The sequence below is a fragment of the Microtus ochrogaster genome, chromosome 5 (assembly GCF_000317375.1).
Source record: "Microtus ochrogaster isolate Prairie Vole_2 chromosome 5, MicOch1.0, whole genome shotgun sequence".
In the NCBI taxonomy this organism is placed as follows: Eukaryota; Metazoa; Chordata; class Mammalia; order Rodentia; family Cricetidae; genus Microtus; species Microtus ochrogaster.
This window is the reverse complement of record NC_022012.1, coordinates 76,895,811-76,917,674: the sequence shown is the minus strand read 5'-3', so window position 1 is coordinate 76,917,674 and position 21,864 is coordinate 76,895,811. Positions and strand designations below refer to the sequence as shown.

General features: G+C 38.2%; 1 protein-coding gene across 2 annotated transcripts in view; it reads right to left on the bottom strand.

The window, feature by feature from the left end:
- The window catches only part of Pias1 (protein inhibitor of activated STAT 1), a 124,338-nt gene that overhangs the window by 27,994 nt on the left and 74,480 nt on the right, over positions 1-21,864 (bottom strand). For both annotated transcript variants that reach the window (XM_005347795.2, XM_026779130.1), the window contains exons 5-8: positions 20,166-20,256; positions 19,342-19,476; positions 13,138-13,243; positions 3,593-3,666 (exon numbers count right to left, since the gene is read on the bottom strand). In XM_005347795.2, the coding sequence (XP_005347852.1) occupies positions 3,593-3,666; positions 13,138-13,243; positions 19,342-19,476; positions 20,166-20,256 (406 nt within the window). The remainder of the gene's footprint in view (positions 1-3,592; positions 3,667-13,137; positions 13,244-19,341; positions 19,477-20,165; positions 20,257-21,864) is intronic.

Genomic DNA, 21,864 nt, shown 5'->3' with positions numbered 1-21,864 from the left:
AAAACAAAAAACAAATGCCTCATCCCACTAAAAGTATATTAAAATAAAAAGCTAACAATTTAATCTAGCACCATCAACTAGATCCTAACTTGGAAAATCTTGCTGGACTTAGCTAATGGCAAACAGGCAATGGATTTTCTGTTGCCAGAACAAATTTATTCTTTGTTTTTTTCTTTCATGTGCTTATGGAAATCAAATTGTAAGAAGCAAATACAAGTTCAGTAAAAGGTGTCATGAAGCTCTTTAGTTAGCCCTTTGTGTACACAGGCAAGAAAACCATCCTAAGCCTTTGTGGTGACCTTCAGCAACAAGGTGACCTACAGTCTGAAAGCAAACTGATAGGTAAACAGTACGAGTAAGTCATAGATGGAATAAGAAAGCAGAGGTTAATGTTCAAATAGACGGCCTTTCATTAACTATAATACAAATGCTACCTCAAAAGAATTATTATTTAATTCTTATGTGAAAAGTCCTCTATCTCTGAATTTTAAAATCAATCACTAAAGATTTAAGTGTCTGTCAGACAAACATTCATTATCTCTAACCTAAGTGCTGAGCAATTTAGTCTTTTATTTACAAAGTCCTCTTCTCTCATGGGACAAATGGATGTTTGCAACATCCACAGACAAACGTAAACAAGGTCCGCATGTTTTCTAGTGAGGCTGACTTTACTCAATGGTGCTACAGCTCATAGTGCTGCATGAGAAAAAATTAAGTCTAAGTAAGTCTAAGCCAGCGTACACCAGCAATGTCATGACAAAGCGTACTTTTTCTTTATAAAAACGAAACATGCCGGGCAATGGTGGTGCACGCCTTTAATCCCAGCACTCGGGAGGCAGAGGCAGGCAGATCTCTGGGAGTTTGAGGCCAGCCTGGTCTACAAGAGCTAGTTCCGGGACAGGCACCAAAGCTTACAGAGAAATCCTGTCTCGAAAAACAAAAAAACAAAAAACCCAAAAAACAAAACAAAAACAAAACATGACTTAAGAAAAAAAAAAACTCCTAAGTTTTCTATACTAATAAATACTTATAAAATAAACTTCTAGTTTATTTTCTCTCTATAAACTCTAAATGTGCATTTGGGTTTGCAGGTCTGTTGCACAGCTCACATCTGACTTCTCAACACTTCCATCTCTGTTCTTAATAAATTAGAACAGACAATCCTCAAAGAACAAAGGCATTTTAATTATTTTTGTTGCCCTTAGCTAAATGGCACACAAATAACAGATATTCATTTATTCTGAGCTCTGCATGTTAAAAAAGGGAAATAGAAATGCACAGTAAGATGGCATATTTACATATTTCAAAGAACAAATCTCTTTTTATGATTCCATAAATTTGATATATAGATGAGTTATCACAACTGTATTTTATTTTTGAGAAAAAACATACCTAAAATATATGGTCTTGATGTTCTGGAATAACTGTAGGGAGGTATCTCTTTAGCCAGATAGGAACTCATGACATATTGTAATTATATATTATATATAGTAGGTTTTCTATAATCTGAATTCTAAAAGCAGATGCTAGTTTACAAGGAATTGCTAAAACTGTTGGAATTAATGAAAAAGGAGCACAGGGGACTTGAAACAAAAATTATAAGCTGGCTCACTAAATCAAGAAGTGTAAGAAACAAAATGTGATCAACATTTCCTAGTAACATGGGAAAGCACCTGAAGCATAGAATGCGAAACCATTCCAGGAATAAAACTGTCACCATATACCCTGGGCTGCTTCTGTACATTAAGACATTTTGTGTGACTGTTCAACATTTTATAAATATTACATATTAGTGCAGCTGTAAACACTTTCAAGATGGGAATGCAAAAAACAAGACTCCTCTAGTGATTTAAGTGGGAAATGAAGCTTCTGTGTTTTTCTAAATTTATCAAATCCCCTCTCCTGGGATTTTATAATGAAACAAAACAGCAAGAAACCATGAAAAGGGAAATAGGTTAAGTCAGGACTTGGAGGAAAAAAATTATTGGTTTTGTTGTTGTTGTTTTTCGAGACAGGGTTTCTCTGTGTAGCCCTAGCTGTCCTGGAACTAGCTTTTGTAGACCAGACTGGCCTCAAACTCAGAGATCTGCCTGCCTCTGCCTCCAGAGTGCTGGGATTAAAGGCATGCGCTACCACTGCCTGGCAAATTATTAAGTTTTTTTTCTCTCTCTTACCTTCTACTTTCCTGATCTTTAGCCAATTTTATGCTTCTTTAAAAAATTGATTGTTCTTTTATTTTTCAACTATTTCCCCATGTATTTATGAATTTATAAACAACAACAACAAACCTAGTTTCCTTTACAGGCTATATTTAGGGTATTATAACATTTATCTAGTTATTAAAGAACTTTTAGTAATAATAACCTGGCTGGACAGTAGTAGCATACTCAGGAGGCAGAGGCAGGAGGACCTCTGAGTTTGAGGCCAGACTGGTCTACAGCATAAGTTCCAGGACAGTCAAGGCTACATTGAAAAATCCTGTCTTGAAAAAATAAAACCCAACCTGACAATACTACTTTTCTGAGGAAAGCAGTCTATAAAGAGGACTTGGAAGGATGCCCTTCACAGAGCAGATGATAGGGCTTAGCAGCTCTTGCACTGTGTTTCCTCCATGGCCATTAAGGTGTGTAATGAGTAGGGATCCCAGCTTTAGGAAACATGCAAAGATAGAACTGAAAATTAACCATACACCAATGACTTTATATTCAAGTCAAGGTTTAGTAAATAATATAAGGCTTAGACATAGGATAAGTACCATATAATTTTTAAAAAACTTTTTGCTTCTTCAAGAACACAAGAACTACCATCATCTTAGGTTAGTGGGATCTCAATGTTGAAAACTTTCAGTATATTGCCTTTCTGAATATACTGAAATCCGGCAAATCAGAAAACACATGTGTCCTTTCATTCTTCATACATTTAAATAGTTAATCTGATTAATTATAGAACAAGAGATAATCAAAATGTCAATAATTTATTATTCATTTTCACCTTTCATATGAAGGCAATATTCAATTGCCATCCCTATGCTGGTAGGCCCAACTACAAATTAGGTATGAAATGAATTTCAACAACACAATTTTTTTTTGCTTATAGGTTTGATACTTTGGTCAAATCTTATGATTTGATAATTGTTTCATTCAAATGACTATTTCTTATAATTCCCCTTTCTGGCTTATAAGTGAGTATTCTTAATTCTATAGGCATAAAGGAATTCAGTCAGGCACAACAGGATTTTCTCCTTTTCTCCTCTTCCTTATTTTAAAAATTGAGACAAGGTTTAGCTCAGCTGGCCTTGAACTCATGGTAATCAATCTGATTCAGCACTCCAACCCACCCCAAGTTCTGGGATTTGTATCACCAGGCTTGGTGCTCTCGTGCATGCAGAGCGTGCGCGTGCGCTGCGCATGCGCATGTGTGTGGCACTTTAGAATTATTCAGCTCACAGTCTTATGTCTCAGTGTCTTTTCATTTTGATAAACTTTGACAAGTTTAGAGTGGGCAGATTCTAGAAGTAAGCAGAATTCTCATGCTCAGTACAAAGAATAAGAGTATATACCATTTTCAAAGGCAAGCGTAAGCAAACACTTACTGGACACAGAAGAGAAACTCGTAGGCTGGTGGTAGCTATTTCACTGTCTGGATCTGCAGTTAATTTCTCTTTAACTGAAATGCATTGAAGAGAAAAACAGAACAAGTTTATTAAAGACATTATCAATATAACATATTTAAAAAGGAGCTTACAATCTGAAACCTAAATAACTCAAAAATAATCTACTCAATCATGTTCTCATCAACTGGCTGGACAGCTAAGAGCTGTCACACACTTTACACCCTTCAGAGGAAGTAAAGGAAGAGCCTCACTCTATAACCCATCTGAAGCCCCTGCAGAGAGCTGGGACTGCATCACAGCCCACAGAAATGCTCAACAGCAGTTTATGTGACCAGGGATGGCTAGCCCCTTTTAGTTATTATTCTAAGACACCAATGATTTTCTTTAAAATTTGATTAATTTGTATTCTTTTAAAGGAACGTAATAAAGAGCAATGATAAAAATAATTTATGTAAAGAAAAGGTCCGACTATTTTCTTTACCACATAACTGAATCCTGCAGCTTACCCATAAACCCACTCTGCTGTCTTTAGTAAATCAATCTGCCTCTTTCGGTTTAATGTTACTTACAGTAAATCTGGAAGCCACACCAGATAATTTCTTAAAGTCTTTTCAGTTAAACTTCATACAATTCTCAAAAAAGGAGGCACCAATAATTTTACTTTTCATGGCTACTCTTTTATTATCCTCCAGTTTACTATAAAGGATTCTTTATAATTCCCATGCATGGTAGTTTGAATAAGAATGGTCCCCACAGGTTCATACAATTGAATGCTTTGTGACCAGGGAGTGACACCATTTAAGGATTAAGAGGTGTGGCCTTGTGGGGGAAGGGTGTCACTATGGGTGGGCTTTGAGGTTTCAAAAGCCCAAGCCAGGCCCAGTCTCTGCTTGTGGATCAGGATGTAGTTCTCAGCGCTGCTGCAGCAAGTGCCTGCCTGTGTCCTGTCCCCCGCCAATACTCCCCCCCCCCCACCGGGCTCCTGCCATATTGACAATGGATATGCCTCTGAAACTGTAAGCAGCCCCCATTAAATGCTTCCTTTTATAAGAGTTGCCTTGGTCATGATGTCTCTTCACAGAAATGGAACACTGACTCAGACACCATGTGCAAAGCTGTGGCAGCAGTTAACCTCTGCAGACAGCACCAACAACAGAAAACATAGTCAGGAAATGACCAGGGATAATATTCCAAAAATAGGGGCCTGAGGTGGAGTAGTTGTGAGCACAATCACCTACAGTTTCAGAGTTGTTGTACAGTAATTATAACAACACTGATAACTGAAGAAAACCCAGTAAGAGAAGGGCAAACAGATATGCAAATGTCTGGGCGCTGACTGCCATTAACAGAAACTAAGAAGCCAGCCTTTATGAAGCTGTGAGCATACACACAGTTTGGAATTTTTAGAAGGCCCAAGTTTTGGACAGTCTACTAAACTGATCTCTTACATTAGGGAATCTCAAGCAGAAATACATCTGAATTTCACCTGGACCATTCTAATTAACAACTCATCACTACAGTAGACTGGGGAAGAGGGACATGAATGGGTGGTTTAAAAAGCTCTACACAGATTCTGACACCAGACTAAGAAGTTATTTTGCAGACTAGAAATCTGAAGTTTTTCAAGTCTGCCCTTCAAATTCCAAAGTCACAAAACCTTTGGATTTTAGTTTGGAAACAGAGTCATCAAAACACTATACTAACTAATACTAAATATAAATTAGGAATTCATGTGTTTGTCACTATTCACCCAACCTTAGCTAATCTTTCTTAATATAATTTGAAAGAATACAAATTTAATTAGTAGGGCAAAGTGACTTTGTAATCCCAGGAGGATTGCTATGAGTTCTAGGCCAGCCTGGACTACAGTATGAGACCCTGTTACAAAACAAAATAAAATCCCAATTAATAGTAACAACCCCCTCAAATCTCCACTCCTCTGTGACAACAGAAAATAAACATGAAAATAGAATCCAAATGTGATTCTTAGGGTGCCTGAGCCCATAAACTAGGTAAGGGAGGAGCTGCCCTCACTGTGATGGGACTATCCAACTAACTGTAAAGGGGAGCTGGGAAGTGAACAGGACAGAACGAAAAAACAAAAACCCCACTGGAATTTAGCTTTTGGATTTCAGTATTCATACCCGCATCCCAGAGCTCTGCAGCCATTGGCCCCAGCTGGGAGTTACATCATTGGCCTATCTGAGTCTGTGGACTTAAGCTCAACTATGCTTCCCTGCTTCTCCAGTTTGCAGCTAGTACACTGTGGGACTTCTCAGCCTCCATAGACATGTAAGCCTTATGTCTCCCAATCTTCCTATTTTTATCCCCCTGGTTCTTACTCACTCTAGAGGACCCTGAGTTAGACACTGTCTACTTTGCATGTCTTTACCATCCAGTCCAGCAGCACCCTCCTACACTGCAATGTTAACAGTGACTGTCTGAGCATTGTGTAAACTTGCACTTAAATGCAGCAACAGCATAAAATCAGCCTTCAAATCAAAATTCAGTGGTCAGTACTTAGGCAACAAACAGGAGGAAGAAGACACTGGGCCAGTGAGTCAGAATTCTGACTTGACAAGTCACTTCAGTAACTTTTTCCATAAATGAGAATAATATCACAGCACTGGATAAAATGAGTTTGACTCAATGAAAGATGTCATAAAATACCTAATATTATAATTAATAAATGCTAGTACTTAAAATGATTTGCACGTTTCCTTTCTCTTGGAGATAGATGTTCTGAAATCATGTTTGCAGATGATTTCAAGCAAACAGACAAAAATCTCCTTTTGTAGCAGACCAAATCATAGCCTTAAAATACTTCTTTTAAAAAGTGAGGTAACATAGGTTCTGCTGCTCAGGCTGAGGGTTCAAATCTATTCCGCAATATACTGGCCATCTTTGATGCCATCTGGCAGCTCCTGAGGGAGAATGGCTAGCTGATCTCTGTACTGCAATATCAGAAGGAGCTGTGTGAACAAGTGTGTGCAGCACCAGCATGTGTCACACAGAAATCTCATTGACTGAGCTACCATGGCAGATGCTGACACAACCAGTCTTACAAAGGCAGTGGAATAATCTTCCAGGAAGCTGCTGTTAGGAGGAGTGACAAAATGGAACAAATCTCCGGAGAAACCGACAACACTAACCAACTGATCTATTTTGAATATGGGTAAAGAGTCTGTGACTCTTTTTAAGCTGTGAAGAAAACTACTAGCTTTACCATATTCTTAATGAAAATCTGTTAGTAATAAAGCATATCCCACAATTAGGGACTGAACTCAGGGCCTTGTGCCTGCTGAGCAAGCAAGTTCTCTCCCATGGAGCTATATGCCCAGTCCTGCCCTGGTAAAGATACTACCAGGGTTTTGACTGGACTGAATCTCTTGGTGAATCTGGGGAACTAGCATGAGTTGTGCTGAGTCTTCTGCTCTCCTAACATCTGATGACATAGTTTGTCCATCTAACTCCAGTCTTCTGCTCTACTAACATCGGACATCATAATCTGTCCATTAACTCAAGTCTTCTGCTGGGTTTCTCATAAGTTTTCAGCACCTATACCTTGCACATCTTTTATGCCACATGTCTCTAAGTATCCAAAATTTTCCTGTTACACATTAGCAATAAATACAGTTCAGTTACATGTATTGATCAGGAATTCACTGATTCATGTTATTTGTTCTAGCAGCTTCTTTAGAGATTCTTTGGGTTTGTTTTCTATGTAAATAATCTGCAAATAAAGGTAATAATTATTTATGCATCCTTAATCTTTATTTTATTTTTCTTTTCCTTGTTGAGCTGTGTAGGACCTCAGGGCAATGGTAGGCACCAACACTCTAACTTTATTCATAGTCTTACAAGATTCAAGTGTTTACCACTAACTAGGATACTTTTTTTTGTAAATGTTTGTATCACTGATGTAGTTCCTTTCTTGTTTCATTAATATTTTGCTCAGAGTTTTATCAGGAATAGATGTTAAATTTGGATAACTGGCTCTTTTGCATCATCTAAGGAGGTAGTAATTAAATAATTTTTCTTTTTCAGCTTTTCACAAAAAGTAAATTATAGATTAACTTTCCAATACTCAATCAACTTCCTGGAATACCATTTTTCATAAGGGACTTAAAATAATCAAAATACCCCTGAAATAGAAAAAGGGGGAGACTGTTTTCAAGGCTTGCTAAGAGGTCTCAGTAATTCCTGAAATAGATTCACATACCTATGGTCAACAAGTTTGTGATAAAAAGCCAAAGAAATTAAATGACGAAAAAATACTACTTTAAAGCAATATTGCTTGAACAGGTAGACACCTAAGAAACAGGAAAAACAAACATTTGTACCCTGCTAAAGACTACTGCCCTGTGATCTGCGGGAAGTTCTCTAGATATGGTTTTCTTGTTATTACTATGATCTGCAGTGGTAAGAGTATTTTATGACTAAAGTTGTAACTAGTCATGTATAAAACTCATCTTTCTATTGTTTTTTGCTTGTCTGTTTGTTTTTTAGACAGAGTTTCACTGTGTAGCCATGAAAATCCTGGAACTCACTCTGTAAAACAGGCTGTCCTTGAACTCAATGGATTTGCCTGCCTCTGCCTCCAAAGTGCTAAGAGGAAAGGTTTACATCACTGTTGCCCAGCTGGACTCCTATTCTTATGAGTTACTATTAGCTTTAGCAACATGAGGCTGCATTAAATAAATTGAAATATAATTTAATTTAAAATTCAGCGTCTTAGTTGTACTAGTCACATTGCAAGTGTTCAGTAGCCATGTTGTTGGTGACTATCACATGACTGTTTCAATCATATACAATTATTTCAGACTGCCCTACTAGATGGTGCTATTCTGGGATATAAATGCTTGATTTCTCTCCTCCATTTTATCAGAATGTTTTAATTCAGTCTTTTAGAATTTTGGGGTGAAAACAACCAAACACATTAGGCTCAACAAAGAAGACAGAACACTTTGAAGTCTGATCTCGCTACACTTCCTTTCATCAGTCCATACCAATTACTGAGTACAGAAGCACATGCATGTGGAAAGCTGTGAGGAAGTCACAAATTTGACGTCACAAACAGTAACAATAACTCAACAAAATGTGAGAGTTTACTGTGCGTTAAGGAACTATGTGAGGCAGTGAGAACTCTAAGAAGAATGAGATAAAAGCCAGCAGAAAAGATGCTTAGTGTGGTCCCTTCCAGATGATGGGCACCAAGAGACTCTGGAGGTGCTGGGAAACAAAGGACCACTAGAGTGAGGCAGTGAAGCATAGAGAACACTTGGAGGAGAGGGGTAATACGTTTTTGCAAAGTAAAATATAAGAAGAGTAAAAGAGAGAACTGGGGAAGTGCTAAGAAAGTCACATCAGTGTTGTATGTCATACTAATGAAGCTGGAGATTTTACTTCACTGGTGTCAGGGGTTCAGGAGATAATGAGAATGGTAAGATCAGATAAGTTAGTAAGTTAGGCATCCAGGAAAGAGGCAAGAAAAGCCAAGAAAGGGGTGGAATATATCATTTAGGACGAAGCTTCTAAAGATAAAGACAAGATTTAAGGATTTATATGAGGGCAATGACAGAAGACATATTTGAGAAAGGTTTAGGTTGTCAGTTTTAAATTCTTGATTCTGATGAAGTAGAACAATGTTTAGGTGAAGGTAGTCAGTTTATGCAATCTCAAATTGGAGGAGAGACCTGAATGGAGATTTATATTTGGGAGTTTGTACTAGTTTAAGCAGTAACAGTGGATGTGAAAAGCAGAACAAGCATGGAATCCCAGGGAACATTTACGATACTCCCACATCTGCACCCCAGGGTCTCTTAACTCACAGTCTACCTCTCCCTCCCCATGCTGGGGTTAAAGGCCACTATGCCCAGCAAGGATGCTTCTCTCCAAGAGTCCCCTGAAGGAACATGGCTGAGGTCAAGGGAGGAGAGAATTTCAAAGAGAAAGAGGTTGGTATCAAATGCAACAAAGTATCCAAAGTAGAAATGCACTGAGAGCACCACTGCAGTCACTGCCTGAGCACATTCAGGGGGGCTTGGGGCTCAAAGACTGTGAGTGGCATGGAGTAGGAACACAGAGCAATGCAGACCGCCTTTGTTGAGAGCAACTGGATAAACAAGAAGCAGAGGTATTTTTTGTTTGTTTTTATTGTTGTTGTTTGAGACAAGGTCTCACTGTCTAGCCTTGGCTGGCCTGTAACTTGATTTGTAGATCAGGCTAGTCTTGAACTCACAGAGATTAAAGGTGTGTGCCACCACTGCACAGCAAGAAGTAGAGTTTTAAGGTATAAAGGAGACCTAACAGGAGACCCGTTAAGAACACTGGAGGAGACCACAGGAACTAGAAATGTGAGTGAAGGACCAGTGAGGTATCAGGTCGGGTTAGGCTGTTCCTGAGCACCGGCACCTTCCTTGCACTCACACCTCAGTTCTCACAGTTGAAGAGTGCAGTCAGCTCTTTCACAATCTCATCTTTTAAATCCCATTTTCATTTCTGAAAATAGCATTAATGTGGAATACAGTGCTTAAGAATGCAGGCCAGTGCAATACTCAGTGGGTTAAGGTACTTGCGGCACAAACTGATCTCCTGGAACACATGCAAAGGTGGAAGAAAGAAAGGGCTCCAAAGTGTCCTGACTTCCAACCCAAATACACACACTCTCTTTCTCATACACACATCCCCTCCCAAACACACACTTGTTTTGCTTTTTTAATTGCTCCAGAGCATTAGACTTGCCCCTCCTTGCTCATCCTCCAGCTGATGATCAGATCTTTCAAATCTGACCGTGCATTCCTGTTTAGGAATCCTGTTATGGCTTTCTATCACTTACCTTTACAGCACCAATGAATTTAGAGATCCCTACCCCACCCCATCTGGGCTAGTCTCATCCTTTTCAATATTGTTGTTTCCCTTTTCACTGGGCATATTCCCTTCCTATCCTTGGGCTTAACAACTTCTCTTCTTCCAATACTGTCCTTAGCATCACAGACAGAGCACTAGAATGCCCTGTGGTGTCTCTTCAGAGTTCCCTGTCTTCCTTTCTCAAGGCACATGTCACAACTATAACTTACTAATGACTTGGTTGGTCTTTCCCATCAGACTGTAAACTTTTGAAAGATACAGAGAAGGTGTGGTCTTGTGTAATATTGTGCTCTGCTGTTACTAGATCACAGCAGATTCCTCATTTAATTTCTTGAACGAAAATATAGAACTCATTTCATTCTCTCTTGACGTTTTAATTGTGAGCCTAGCCTTTATTGGCTGAACGATTGTTCCAGTCCACAGAATGCATTTTCTCAATGGAAAGCCTAAATTTTAATATCAAGCATGGACCTGACTAACACTACTGTTAGCAGACCTTTCTTACAAGGTTAAGAATGACTTACAATCAATGCAATTATAATCAAGCTCAAGTTTCAAAAATTCCCAAGAAAGTCTGGTGGTGGTGAAACACACCTTTAATCCCAGCACCTGGGAGGCAGAGTCAGGTGGATCTCTAAGTTCAAGTTCAGCCTCGTCTACGGAGCAAGTTCTATAACAACCAGGAATGTTACACAGAGAAACTCTAGCTCGAAAAACAAAACCAATCCTGAGAAGTGACATTTTCTTGTAACTTAAAACATTTTATTTTTATAAGTATAAAATATAAATATATTTTATAAAATATAAAGTATTTTAATTATTTAATTTTTGGGAAAAGTTATTTCTTTACTGGTAACATAGAGGTAAATGCCTTAGTTAACTGCAATATATTCTTCACTGATAAAATCCAATTAATGTTACATTTGTTCACCTGGCCAACAAGATAAAATAGAACTGCCATAAAATTCCCTCAGCCTAAGGCATAAGGATGCAAAATAACTAACTCTGGAATTAAGAAGTTTTGCTGCTTAATAGTAGCTGGATGGGGTTCCTAGAAATGCCAACCCAGTCCCCCATGACAACCTTTAGGTGGCGCTCTAGCTGCAAGTGCAGAAGAAACAAGAGCCTGTGCAAACAACCCACTTTGTTGTTAAACCTGAAAGCTTTGCCTGCCTTCTTCCTCAGTATCTTTGTCTTTTCTACCATGTTTTACTATATAATTCCATAATTCTTTCTGACTAGCTGATATTTATCAATGTAGGGCAAGAATAAAGACTGTCAGCCAGAGATGACTCCAGATAGGCTGTAAAAAGAAAAAATGCCTCTCGTGTACATTTCTTCCAGGTAGATGTCTAATCCTTTCTTTTCTGTCAGGATCCCCACTATTTTCTTGTCTCTGACTCATGGAGCCTCCATTCCCTTAGATGTACAAACAGTGCTTTTGTTTTAGTTTCTCTTCTGACTCAGCTCAGATGATCCTCCTGCCTCAGCCCTCTGAGTAGCTGAGGCTACAGGTGTGTACCACCATGCCCAGCTATTCACATTTTCAAAGGAGCCTTAGTATAGAAAAAAAAATGTCCAGTTAACTACTGCAGGTGCTCAGATCAACAGGGGTGTTGGGATCTGTCACTCTGCTACAGAAACGGTAGAGAAGTATACAAGTTGTGCTCTAAGGGAGCTGCGAGGAAGTTGGCCTAAGCATCCTATTTCTTCCCATCAGAATGCTAACACCAAATCCTGAGAATAGGCTGCTATTATGAACTCATTTTAAGAGCTTCAAGTGTAGGATGTGGTAGCCCATGCCTACAATCTCAGCACTGGAGCAGGAGGATCACAGCAAGTCTGAAACCAGCCTAAGCTAGAGTCCAGGGTAGCGATCACACTATTGCATGTGCTGCTTCCTAAACACCGAGACTCCGCCTCTAAAATCTCCTTACAAAGAACCCACATCTTTTGAAAAGAGAATTAAGGAAGAACTTAGACCACCTCTTAAGAAAAGTTAATGATGCTCGAAATTTGAGACAGAAGTCCATATGCAGACCTTAATTCCAATTTTAACATATCAAAATGAAATATCCGAGGAGGAGCTGTATGTGTGTGGGGTGGTAGTGACGGTCATTATATGCATGGGTAAAATATTTTCTAGAAATCATGTGTTGCAACCTATTGTTACAGATAAGAAATTTGAAAATGTGCCCAAGGTCCATCCCACTGAATTCTTTGGTTTGGGTAAAGCAGCAGATAGCCATCATATGTGCATTTCTCCTGGATCTAAAATATCCTTGAAAACAAAAATAATGTTCTTGAAATTCATGCCAAGATGTTCTTTCCATCTCCTAAAATTTCTTAAACATTGGTTTTAAGAAGTTGTAATAAAATATTGCATTCAGGAAGTAACTTTACAAAGTAAATATTAAGATCTGTAAAACACAGATCATCAAATATAGTTTCACAACAAAGACATTAGAACTACCATTAGATATTAATTTAAAATCTCACAATATTAGGTTCTTGGAGTTTTTAAACCTCTACAACAGGCTCTGGTTTAAAAAAAAAAAAAAAGAAACACTAAAATTTGAGTTGCGAAAAAAATACTACTCTAACCTTAACAAGATAGTTTAGCTGCATATATGAAGTAAGTTTATCATACGTACTTAAAGCTCTAGAATGATCCGGATTCCTTATTCCCTTTGCTCGTAACCTCTGAAGAAGAACTGTTGAGGACAACTGTTTTACAAGATATACTGCCATGGAATAGGTCTGGAAAAAAAAAAGATGTAGAAAACCAATCACATATTTAAGTAAACAGCACATCTATTTAATCCCACAGTGACAGGGAAAGAAAACTAACCCTTATCGCAGCGCCTACTGTGTGTCAAGTACTGTCTTAGGTGTTCTGGTAAATCCTGATTGATACACAGCTCAGGTGGTTAAAAACCTGTTTTATGTGTGTGTGGATGAGAAAACTGAGGTAGCGAAGTAAAGAAAACTGCCCTAACTTTTAGCAAGCATCAAGCTGAGAACTTCAACCTAGGGCTGCTGCACTCATTAGCACCGAGTGCTTGAAGTTAACAGATTTAAGATTTTTATATGAAAGAACATTATTAAGACTAAATATAAGCCAAGGCTGTTAAGATGTTGAAGGTATCATAAACTGTATTTAGTAGGTATCACATATTCTAAAATATGTAGCTATTAAATATTAATAATGAGATGGGCTATAAGTTCACTTATTTAGTGCCTCACTATGCCTGGGGTACCACTAGATCCTAAAGACACTTAGGCAGTGTGCACATCATGCAGGTGAATCAGTAAAAGCTGCACAGAGAAGCGCTGCTTGAAGATGAGCATTGGATACTCAATGCCTACAGGGGCTACTTGAGAAGATGGTACAAAAAACAGGTAGCAAGCCAAGCTGGACGAAGGGTGTGTTATTGGGAAAGAGGAAGAGAAGAGGGCCAAGACTATGAAGGGACAAGAGAGAAAGGTTAAAGGATCTTTTTCTGTTTCATGCTGGGATCAAGTAGATTCAGACACTTTAAAAGAAGCGAGAAAACAGAGTTACCATCTTCTTTATAGCAACAGTTTTTAAGGCATTCCTGATATACACTACAGATCTTATTTCAGCTTTGCCTGCAGCCTATAGGAGGAAACAGGTGGTACTGCTCTATCTTGAAAGGCTGATGAAACTGAGGCACAGATTACACAATATGCTTATGATCATATAACTATTTGGATGGGTGGGCAGTACAAACCAAGAGGAAAGGGCAAGGACTACAGGAGTCAGTGAGCAAGGGCCATGCAGTTCCACAAATTCTTGCTTCTACATACCAGAATTCACTAGAACCTCTTAGCTTAGCGCTACGAACATTCTAATCTAATCCATCCTGCACTGTTAAGACCTAAAGTAAGGGCGCCATACATGTTAAGAAGGCACTCCACCACTGAGCTATTTTCCTAGACTTAGCTTTATACTTTTAAATATGTGTTTGCCTCTTAGCAACAGGAGGGCACATCCTACAGAACCCTCTGCAAGGTTACACTTCCTGTGAAGTCCAGAAATCTATCTGGGATCACATGCTGAATATTTTCTGGGGGAAAAAAAACCGAGATAGCGAACAGCAAATTTACTTATAAGTACAACCCAGTATTTTAAAGAAAAACAAGTAACTTTACAGTGTGCCTACATTTTAAAGTACACGATTTACTAATCTAATACAGAAGTGGTAAAGCATCTTTTAGGAGGAAACCCAAACCCTGTTTACCATCATTCCTTAATTGTTTAATGCTTCAGGTCAAACAGAAACTGGAGAGATGCTAATCAACAATGAGACTCTGGACTGACAGCTTCAATGTTCAAACTTGGAAATACCCCAGGGCTTTCTATTAGTATTTATGATGAGATCAAGGTAAAAAAATCCAGTTCAGTGAAAAGGTGTGTGTGCTCTAGTGGAAACATGTAGTCCGAGAAGAAAATAAAAGCTGCAGGAACGCGAGAAATGAAATTCCCCTTGTACCAATGTCACAAGGGGATATTACAGAAAGATCCTCCAAAACAGTGGCTAAGTAGACAGTGTTTCTGCTGGCCCTCAAGGGCCAACTCTTTATATATCCTCTCACATGGTTAATCTGTCTGCATTCCCCCCAAGTCTGTAAAACTGTAAGTTCATAAGATACTTCCTCCATAAACAAAACATCTGGTCCTTCCGTACCCCTATATAATAGTGTCCAAATGATCCCTCCATCCACACGAAAAGTTTAACAAATGCTAAATAAAGTAAAATGCCACAGAATAGAGCAAGAAGCTACAATACGCTTCTCTCCTTCAGGTACTGTGTGGAGTTTACTTATTTTCTTTGAAAAGACAAATTTCCCCCTTTTCGCTTCCTCTTCCCTGACTGCTCTCTCTTTGTACCAGGGTTTCTCTAGAGCTTCCTGTAAGTTAGACAATCCTTCTACTAGGATAACTCAATCTTGTTTTTACTTTTTTACTTTGAGACAGGTTCTCACTCAGTTACGCAGGCTGGCCTGGAACTGATCAGGCAGGTTTTAATTTTGAGATTCTCTTGCCTTAGCCTCCTGAGTAGGTGGAATTACACCCCTGCACCACCAGGCCAAGCAATAGAATATCAGTAACACAGCCCAACATTCTGCATGGACTATTCAGAGCAGCCTCATAAGGTAAATTAACTAGTGATTTTAAAATAATGTAATTATCATCTGAGATTTACAAAATAATCTCGTTTTACAAAAAAAAAAAAAAAAAAACCCAAAAACACACATAAAAAACCTTGTTGTGTGTTTTGTTCTATGGGGGGGGGAACGCTAGGACACTATACACTAAAACCAATGGTAACACATGAATTAGTTGAAAGCAAAAATATAACCCTGATAGGTTTCAAAATTATGCTATAAAATTCAAAATTCATTTCTGCTTGCTTTTGTTAATAGGCAAGGCCTCGTGTATCCCAGGATGGTCTTATACTTGTTATGGAGTCAAAGATGATGTATTTCTGATCCTCCTGCATCTACCTTCTGGCTACTAGAAAACAGACATATGTTACCACCTCCAGTTTATAGAGTGCTTAGACTAAAAGTATGGGCTTTGTGCATGGTAGGCAAGTATTTTACCAACTAAATTACATTCCCAACACCCAAAATCCATTTCTAATAACAAAATTCAGCAGAAGAGGAATATTATAAATATATAATATATAATTAATGTAACTAAGTTCTAGACTAATAGTGGGTCTGGGCTTGATGGCACATGTTTTTAATCCCAGCACCCAGGAAGCAGAGGCAGGTGGATCTCTGTGAGTTCCAGGCCAGCCTGATCTACATGAGTTCTAGGCCAGCTAGTGAGATCCTGCCTAAAAACAAAACAATCAAGCAAGCAAACCAACCCCTTCATGGTGGGACTCAGAAGCTATGAGCACTTGAGGACCAGAGGTTAGGGTTTTCTTACAAAAGTTTCTGACTAGTGATGGAGACAGGAAAACTGCTGGGGTCTGCTGTCTTCTGTTAGGTCTGGCTACCTTGCCTCAGAGGCGCGTCAAAGAGTGACAGAAGAGGACACTGATGCCATCGCTGGCTTTTATTTATACACACACGCGCGCATGCACGCACGCACACACACACATGTACACACATTCTAATACTAAATATTATGACAGCAGTAATATTCTCCTTAACAAAAGAACAATAAAGATGTTGAGTAGCACCTATGATATGTTTAAAAAGTTCTAGCTAGTAGAAGAAATAAGGCATATGTTATGTATTTGTGTAAATGACAATATCAAGTTATATACCACCTTCCTGGAAATACAAAAAGATCAACTAAAAACACCCCAAAAAAACCAATATCTAAATTTAAGTAGGAAATGTCCACAAACAAGAAGTTTTAGAGTAAGTCAACAATAAATAAACCCTATAAAATTTAACAGGAACAAAAGATACACTGGAAATAGCAACTAAACCAACACAGGAATTACAAAGGATACAGGACTTACAAAGACAGATACTAAGCCTAATCAGTTACAGGGGAGCATTGAGGAAAATTTGAGTAAATGGAGAAACACGGTTCCTGGAGTTGATAACAGTGAGTATTACCATTAACTACCTCCACTTCCCAGTTCCCTAACTTCCACCTGTGATTCTACAGAAATCCTACTCAAGAATCCGAGGAAGACACCTAGAGGTTGAGTGAGGAAAGGAGAGGAAGGCACATGGTTAAGTAATTCCACAGTTCATGTGGCAAAATAAATGTGAAGAGAAGGTTCACTGTCTCATGCTAATAAGTTTCCCAGACACATTAAAATTCTCCCTCTAAGACAAAGAATTCTCAGTCTCACATCCTTCCAGTTCATCTCCTCTCTCCTAAGTGACAGGCTTATAATTCAACATCTCTACAGCTAGCTTTCCTCCAGACCATAACAACAGAACACTCCAATCTTCTATCAAAACTATTCCTGCTAAGGTCACTTGTGTGTTCTCAAGTTGAATAGTTCTTTTGCGTCCGTAAGTTTATTCGTGTGTCCATGTGGAAGCCAAATATTGACATTGGGTGTCGCTTCTTAATCACTCTAGGCTAAGGCTCCCATGAACACTTCTGGAATAGTTGGTTCCTAAGATGTGACTGCTGTATGATTTGGGCATCTACCTCAACTACTTAATGATTCTAAGGAGTAACCCTTTTCTAAAAGGAAACATGCAAACTTTCTCATTAAAAAGAGAAAATGCTTACCTTTGACCTTTCCTACAAAGCCCTGTGTGGTTTGCCCTTCAGTCACAGTGAAACCCTTTCAGCTGCTTGGCAAAGCAGAGGCTCATCCCTGCCATTGGGTTGCTGTGTTTCCTCTGAATGTTTCCTGACTCCCATCCTTCTCCTAGCTCTTCTCTCAAGTCATTGCTTCCACAGGGAAGCCCTTCCCTGAACTCTCTTCTCTTTCAAGTCCTTGACTACCCTAAGATCCCAGTCATTTTTCCTTTATGCACTTAAACACAAAGACATTTCTTGGTGTGTTTGTGTGGAGCCCCCAGATCTCAGGTTCCAGAAAAACAAGGGTGCGTTCTCTCTACACTATGCAGTGACACACAGTCAACAAATCTTAACTCATGGGTATCCTAGAAAATGAAACCTAGGCTAAGAAACAGTATAGAAAAAGTTCAGAAACAGAATATAAAAATCATGTAACAATGATGGCTTCAGAGCTACCATTTACTTAGAACTAGGTTAGCTAGTGAAAATGAATTTCTCATACAACATATGAATTCAAGATGGATTAAATAGGGGCTGGAGAGATGGCTCAGTGGTTAAGAGCACTGACTGTTCTTCCAGAGGACCCAGGTTCAATTCCCAGCACCCACATGGCAGCTCACAACTGTCTTAAGATCCAGTCGCAGGGGATCTGACACCTTCATACCAATGCACATAAAATAAAAAAGTTAAAAAAAAAGATGGATTAAATATTTAAAGATAAAACAAGAAACCTTTGTAGTTTAGTAGTCTAGCTTATTAACAGTTTGGCAAGCATGGGTAGACAGAGGATGATGGGAAGATGAAAAGAGTACAAAGCAAAAAGCTAGTTAACAATTAGTGCTATGAAAATGTAAATCTACATACAAATAACCACACAGATTGAAAAGCTGTATCAAAGGGTACAAGATGTATCAAACGGTAAATTCTCAACATATTAAATCTAGTAAGACAACTAAGAAAAGGACAAAAAAGAAATGGACATAGATGCAAATTTAAAATGTTAATAGTTATAAACACCAAATATGTTCATTCTCACCAAAAACAAAGGGGGTACTAAATGCTAACATTTACTTAATGGTGAAGAATTTTAAAAAGATAATATTGTTGCAGGCATGCAAATAAACACTGAAAGTCAAGGAATACATTTGTACATCTTTGGGGAAAGCCATCTGTCAATGCACACAAAACTTCTCAAAATTCCTCATATTCTTTGGCTCAAAAATTCTACTTATGAGAATTTACTGTAAGGAGATCATCATGCACGTATGCACCGCTACAGCTGCCAGGACAGTATTCAAAGATCAATATTCAACATCAGAGAGTAGGCCAAATAGTGGCATATTCTTACCACCATATGATATAGTCATTTAAAATGCTGCAGAAGAATATGTAACAACACGGAAAGAAGTTTATGATAAATTAGAGTGAACAACCAATGGAGAATACACGATCCTGCATCAAGTAGGAATAGGTTAAAAACTCACAGTGAGACAGAAATCCTTGTCTACTCACTCACAGTATAATTCACATATTACAGACAACCACAGTAATTAACCCTTCCTCATGACAGGAAAAGAGTTACAAACAAAAGCTTACTTACCCTTCCAATTTCTGCCGTCCAAGAAACAACAATGGTATTTGGTACTGTCGTGGACAATCGGACAAGTGAGGTGATATTAATTGGTCTGCTAGGTCGCTTTGGTTCCACACCATTTTTAGTTGGTGGAAGGTAACCCTAAGAAAAAAATATAATTTATTTATACTATTTCCATTTCTTAAAACAAAAAAAACCTAAAACTACAGGCTAGAAAATACAAACGATTTCATTAAAAAGTAGGGAAGCAAACATTTATGAGTTACCTAGGCAATAATCTCTCTAAACAACCTAATAAGTTTCACTTTAGCGAGTCTGAGAAAAAAAGTGATAGAAATTCAAAATCTCTTAAATCAAAATGAGTTCATAATGGCTTAAAAGAGGTATACAAGGAACATTTCTGAGGAAAACAAACACAGCTCCCAGTATTACTCCATCTAAGGCACAGAGGCCCTGACAAATTCTGCTTACTATAGGCATACAGGTTCACAGGAATATAACTGAGTGAGATTCTGTCTCCCTAAAACCAAGCACAACACCGATGCTACTATGGGCAATGCTATAATTTTCTCCTCGTGGCTCATGTCACAACTGCTAACTGAAGTCTGCAAGTCTCACCTAGTCACATGAATATATATATAATGTCTCCATCCTGTGGCAGTGGAGCTGACCACAGGGTCTTTTCAATACTAAGCAAGCACTCTACCACTGAGCATCATCCATAGTTCCTCAAATGTTTCTTAATGTAAAAGTGCAACTGAAAACATCTAAGATGACTTATGCGATAGTCACATGGGTAATGTAATTCAAAAACTGTTTTTAGAACTTACTGGAAGGCTGCAAGGTTTTGTATTCACTTTCACACAAAGGTTGGGTGGGAAGTGATCTTCTTGTGGACAACTGGTTTCTGACAAACAAAACCTAAACGGCAAAGGTAAATTTTAATTTCCTTTATAAAAGATAACCTCTAACATTTTTATTTCATAGCTAACTTGAAAGATGGTCAATTTTAAAATAGAAAAAGAATAAGAAACACAGGCAAATAGGCTTAAAACACAGTTGCTCTTTGAACAGTGGTTTGAATTATACAGCCCCGAATATCTATGTGCATAAATTGTGGTGACTTAAACAAACTGGAAGAAAAACCAGTTATCCGAGATGTTGAAAAACATCAAGAATTTAGATAACCCAAAAATGCATAAAATATGTGGATAATAGTGTTCCTTCTAAGTTACCACAAAATACACATAGATCTACTATTCAAATGTTAAAGTCCATCAAATTTATGTTCATAGACCAACCACACCTGGTTTCATTCTCAATCAAAGTGAAATAAACACAAAGGTGAGATATTAAGTCATAACTGTACAAAACAGTAGCCCACTATGCTGCTTGAGGGATGTCATAGAGCCTCCTGTTTCTGGGCAATTGGAACAGATCCCGAGTATGTACTAGGGACAGAATTAAAAAGGAATTAAGAGTAAACAATTATTTCTCAGTGTCTATAAAAGTAAACAGAGTGAGAACAAAAATTCCAACACTGCCTCCTGTTTCTAAGACACCGAGGATCTACTTCCCACAGCTCAGGATCAGTCATCTCTTTGAGCAGTCCTTCAATCCCATAAACGGTCACAGTAAAAATGGCCACCTCATACGTTTCTTGTTCGTTTTTACCAATACAGCAATAACAAGGTATGTGGTAATTAGCTGTCTAGGATCAGTCAACTATTCAGTTAGGTTTGAGGGAGACTCCAAAATTACATGTGGTTGGGCATAGTGGCCACATCTTCAATCCTAGCAGTCAGGGAGCAGAAACAGGAGGATATCTGTGACTTCCTGCTAGCCAGGGCTATGTAGCAACACCTTCCCTTAAAATAACCAAAAAGGTTACATGTGGATATAGGAGAAGAGGTGGGAGATTGTCTCCTTAATTCCTTATATCTCACCTAAGTTGCTTAAAGTCAATAGTAAATAGTTCCATCAAGTATCTGGATTAGCAATTACAACTACCACTTTGCAATAGTGTTAATGATGGCTTTAGAATTATTTAATTATCTTCTGAGGGACAGAGCTTCCTCAGATATTATTAGCAGGTATTAAAAATAAATTTTTCAACTTTTAATTTTTTTGAAATTATATCATGTCCCTCTTCCTTGCCTCAACCCTCTTTCCTTGTTCTCTTTTAAATTCATAGCCTCTTTCTTTCTTCAACTGTTGTGTGTGTGTGTTTCTAAGTATATAAATATATGCTAATCCATAAAATGTTAGCTGTATGTACAGGTCTTCAATCTGATCATGTCATTTTGGATAACCAGCTGGTGTGCTCTTCCCTAGGGAAGACTATTTTTTCCTGTTCTCAATATTCCTTAGTTGTTTGTAGTTTCTTTGTCTAAGATTGAGGAGGCATCATGAACTTTCAATTTTTTTTCTTTTTAAGGCTCTGTAAGTTGAATAAACTTTTAAAAGCCTAAGTCAAAACAATTAAAGCTTCTATATTAAAGACTTTCCCAGCCGGGCGATGGTGGCGCA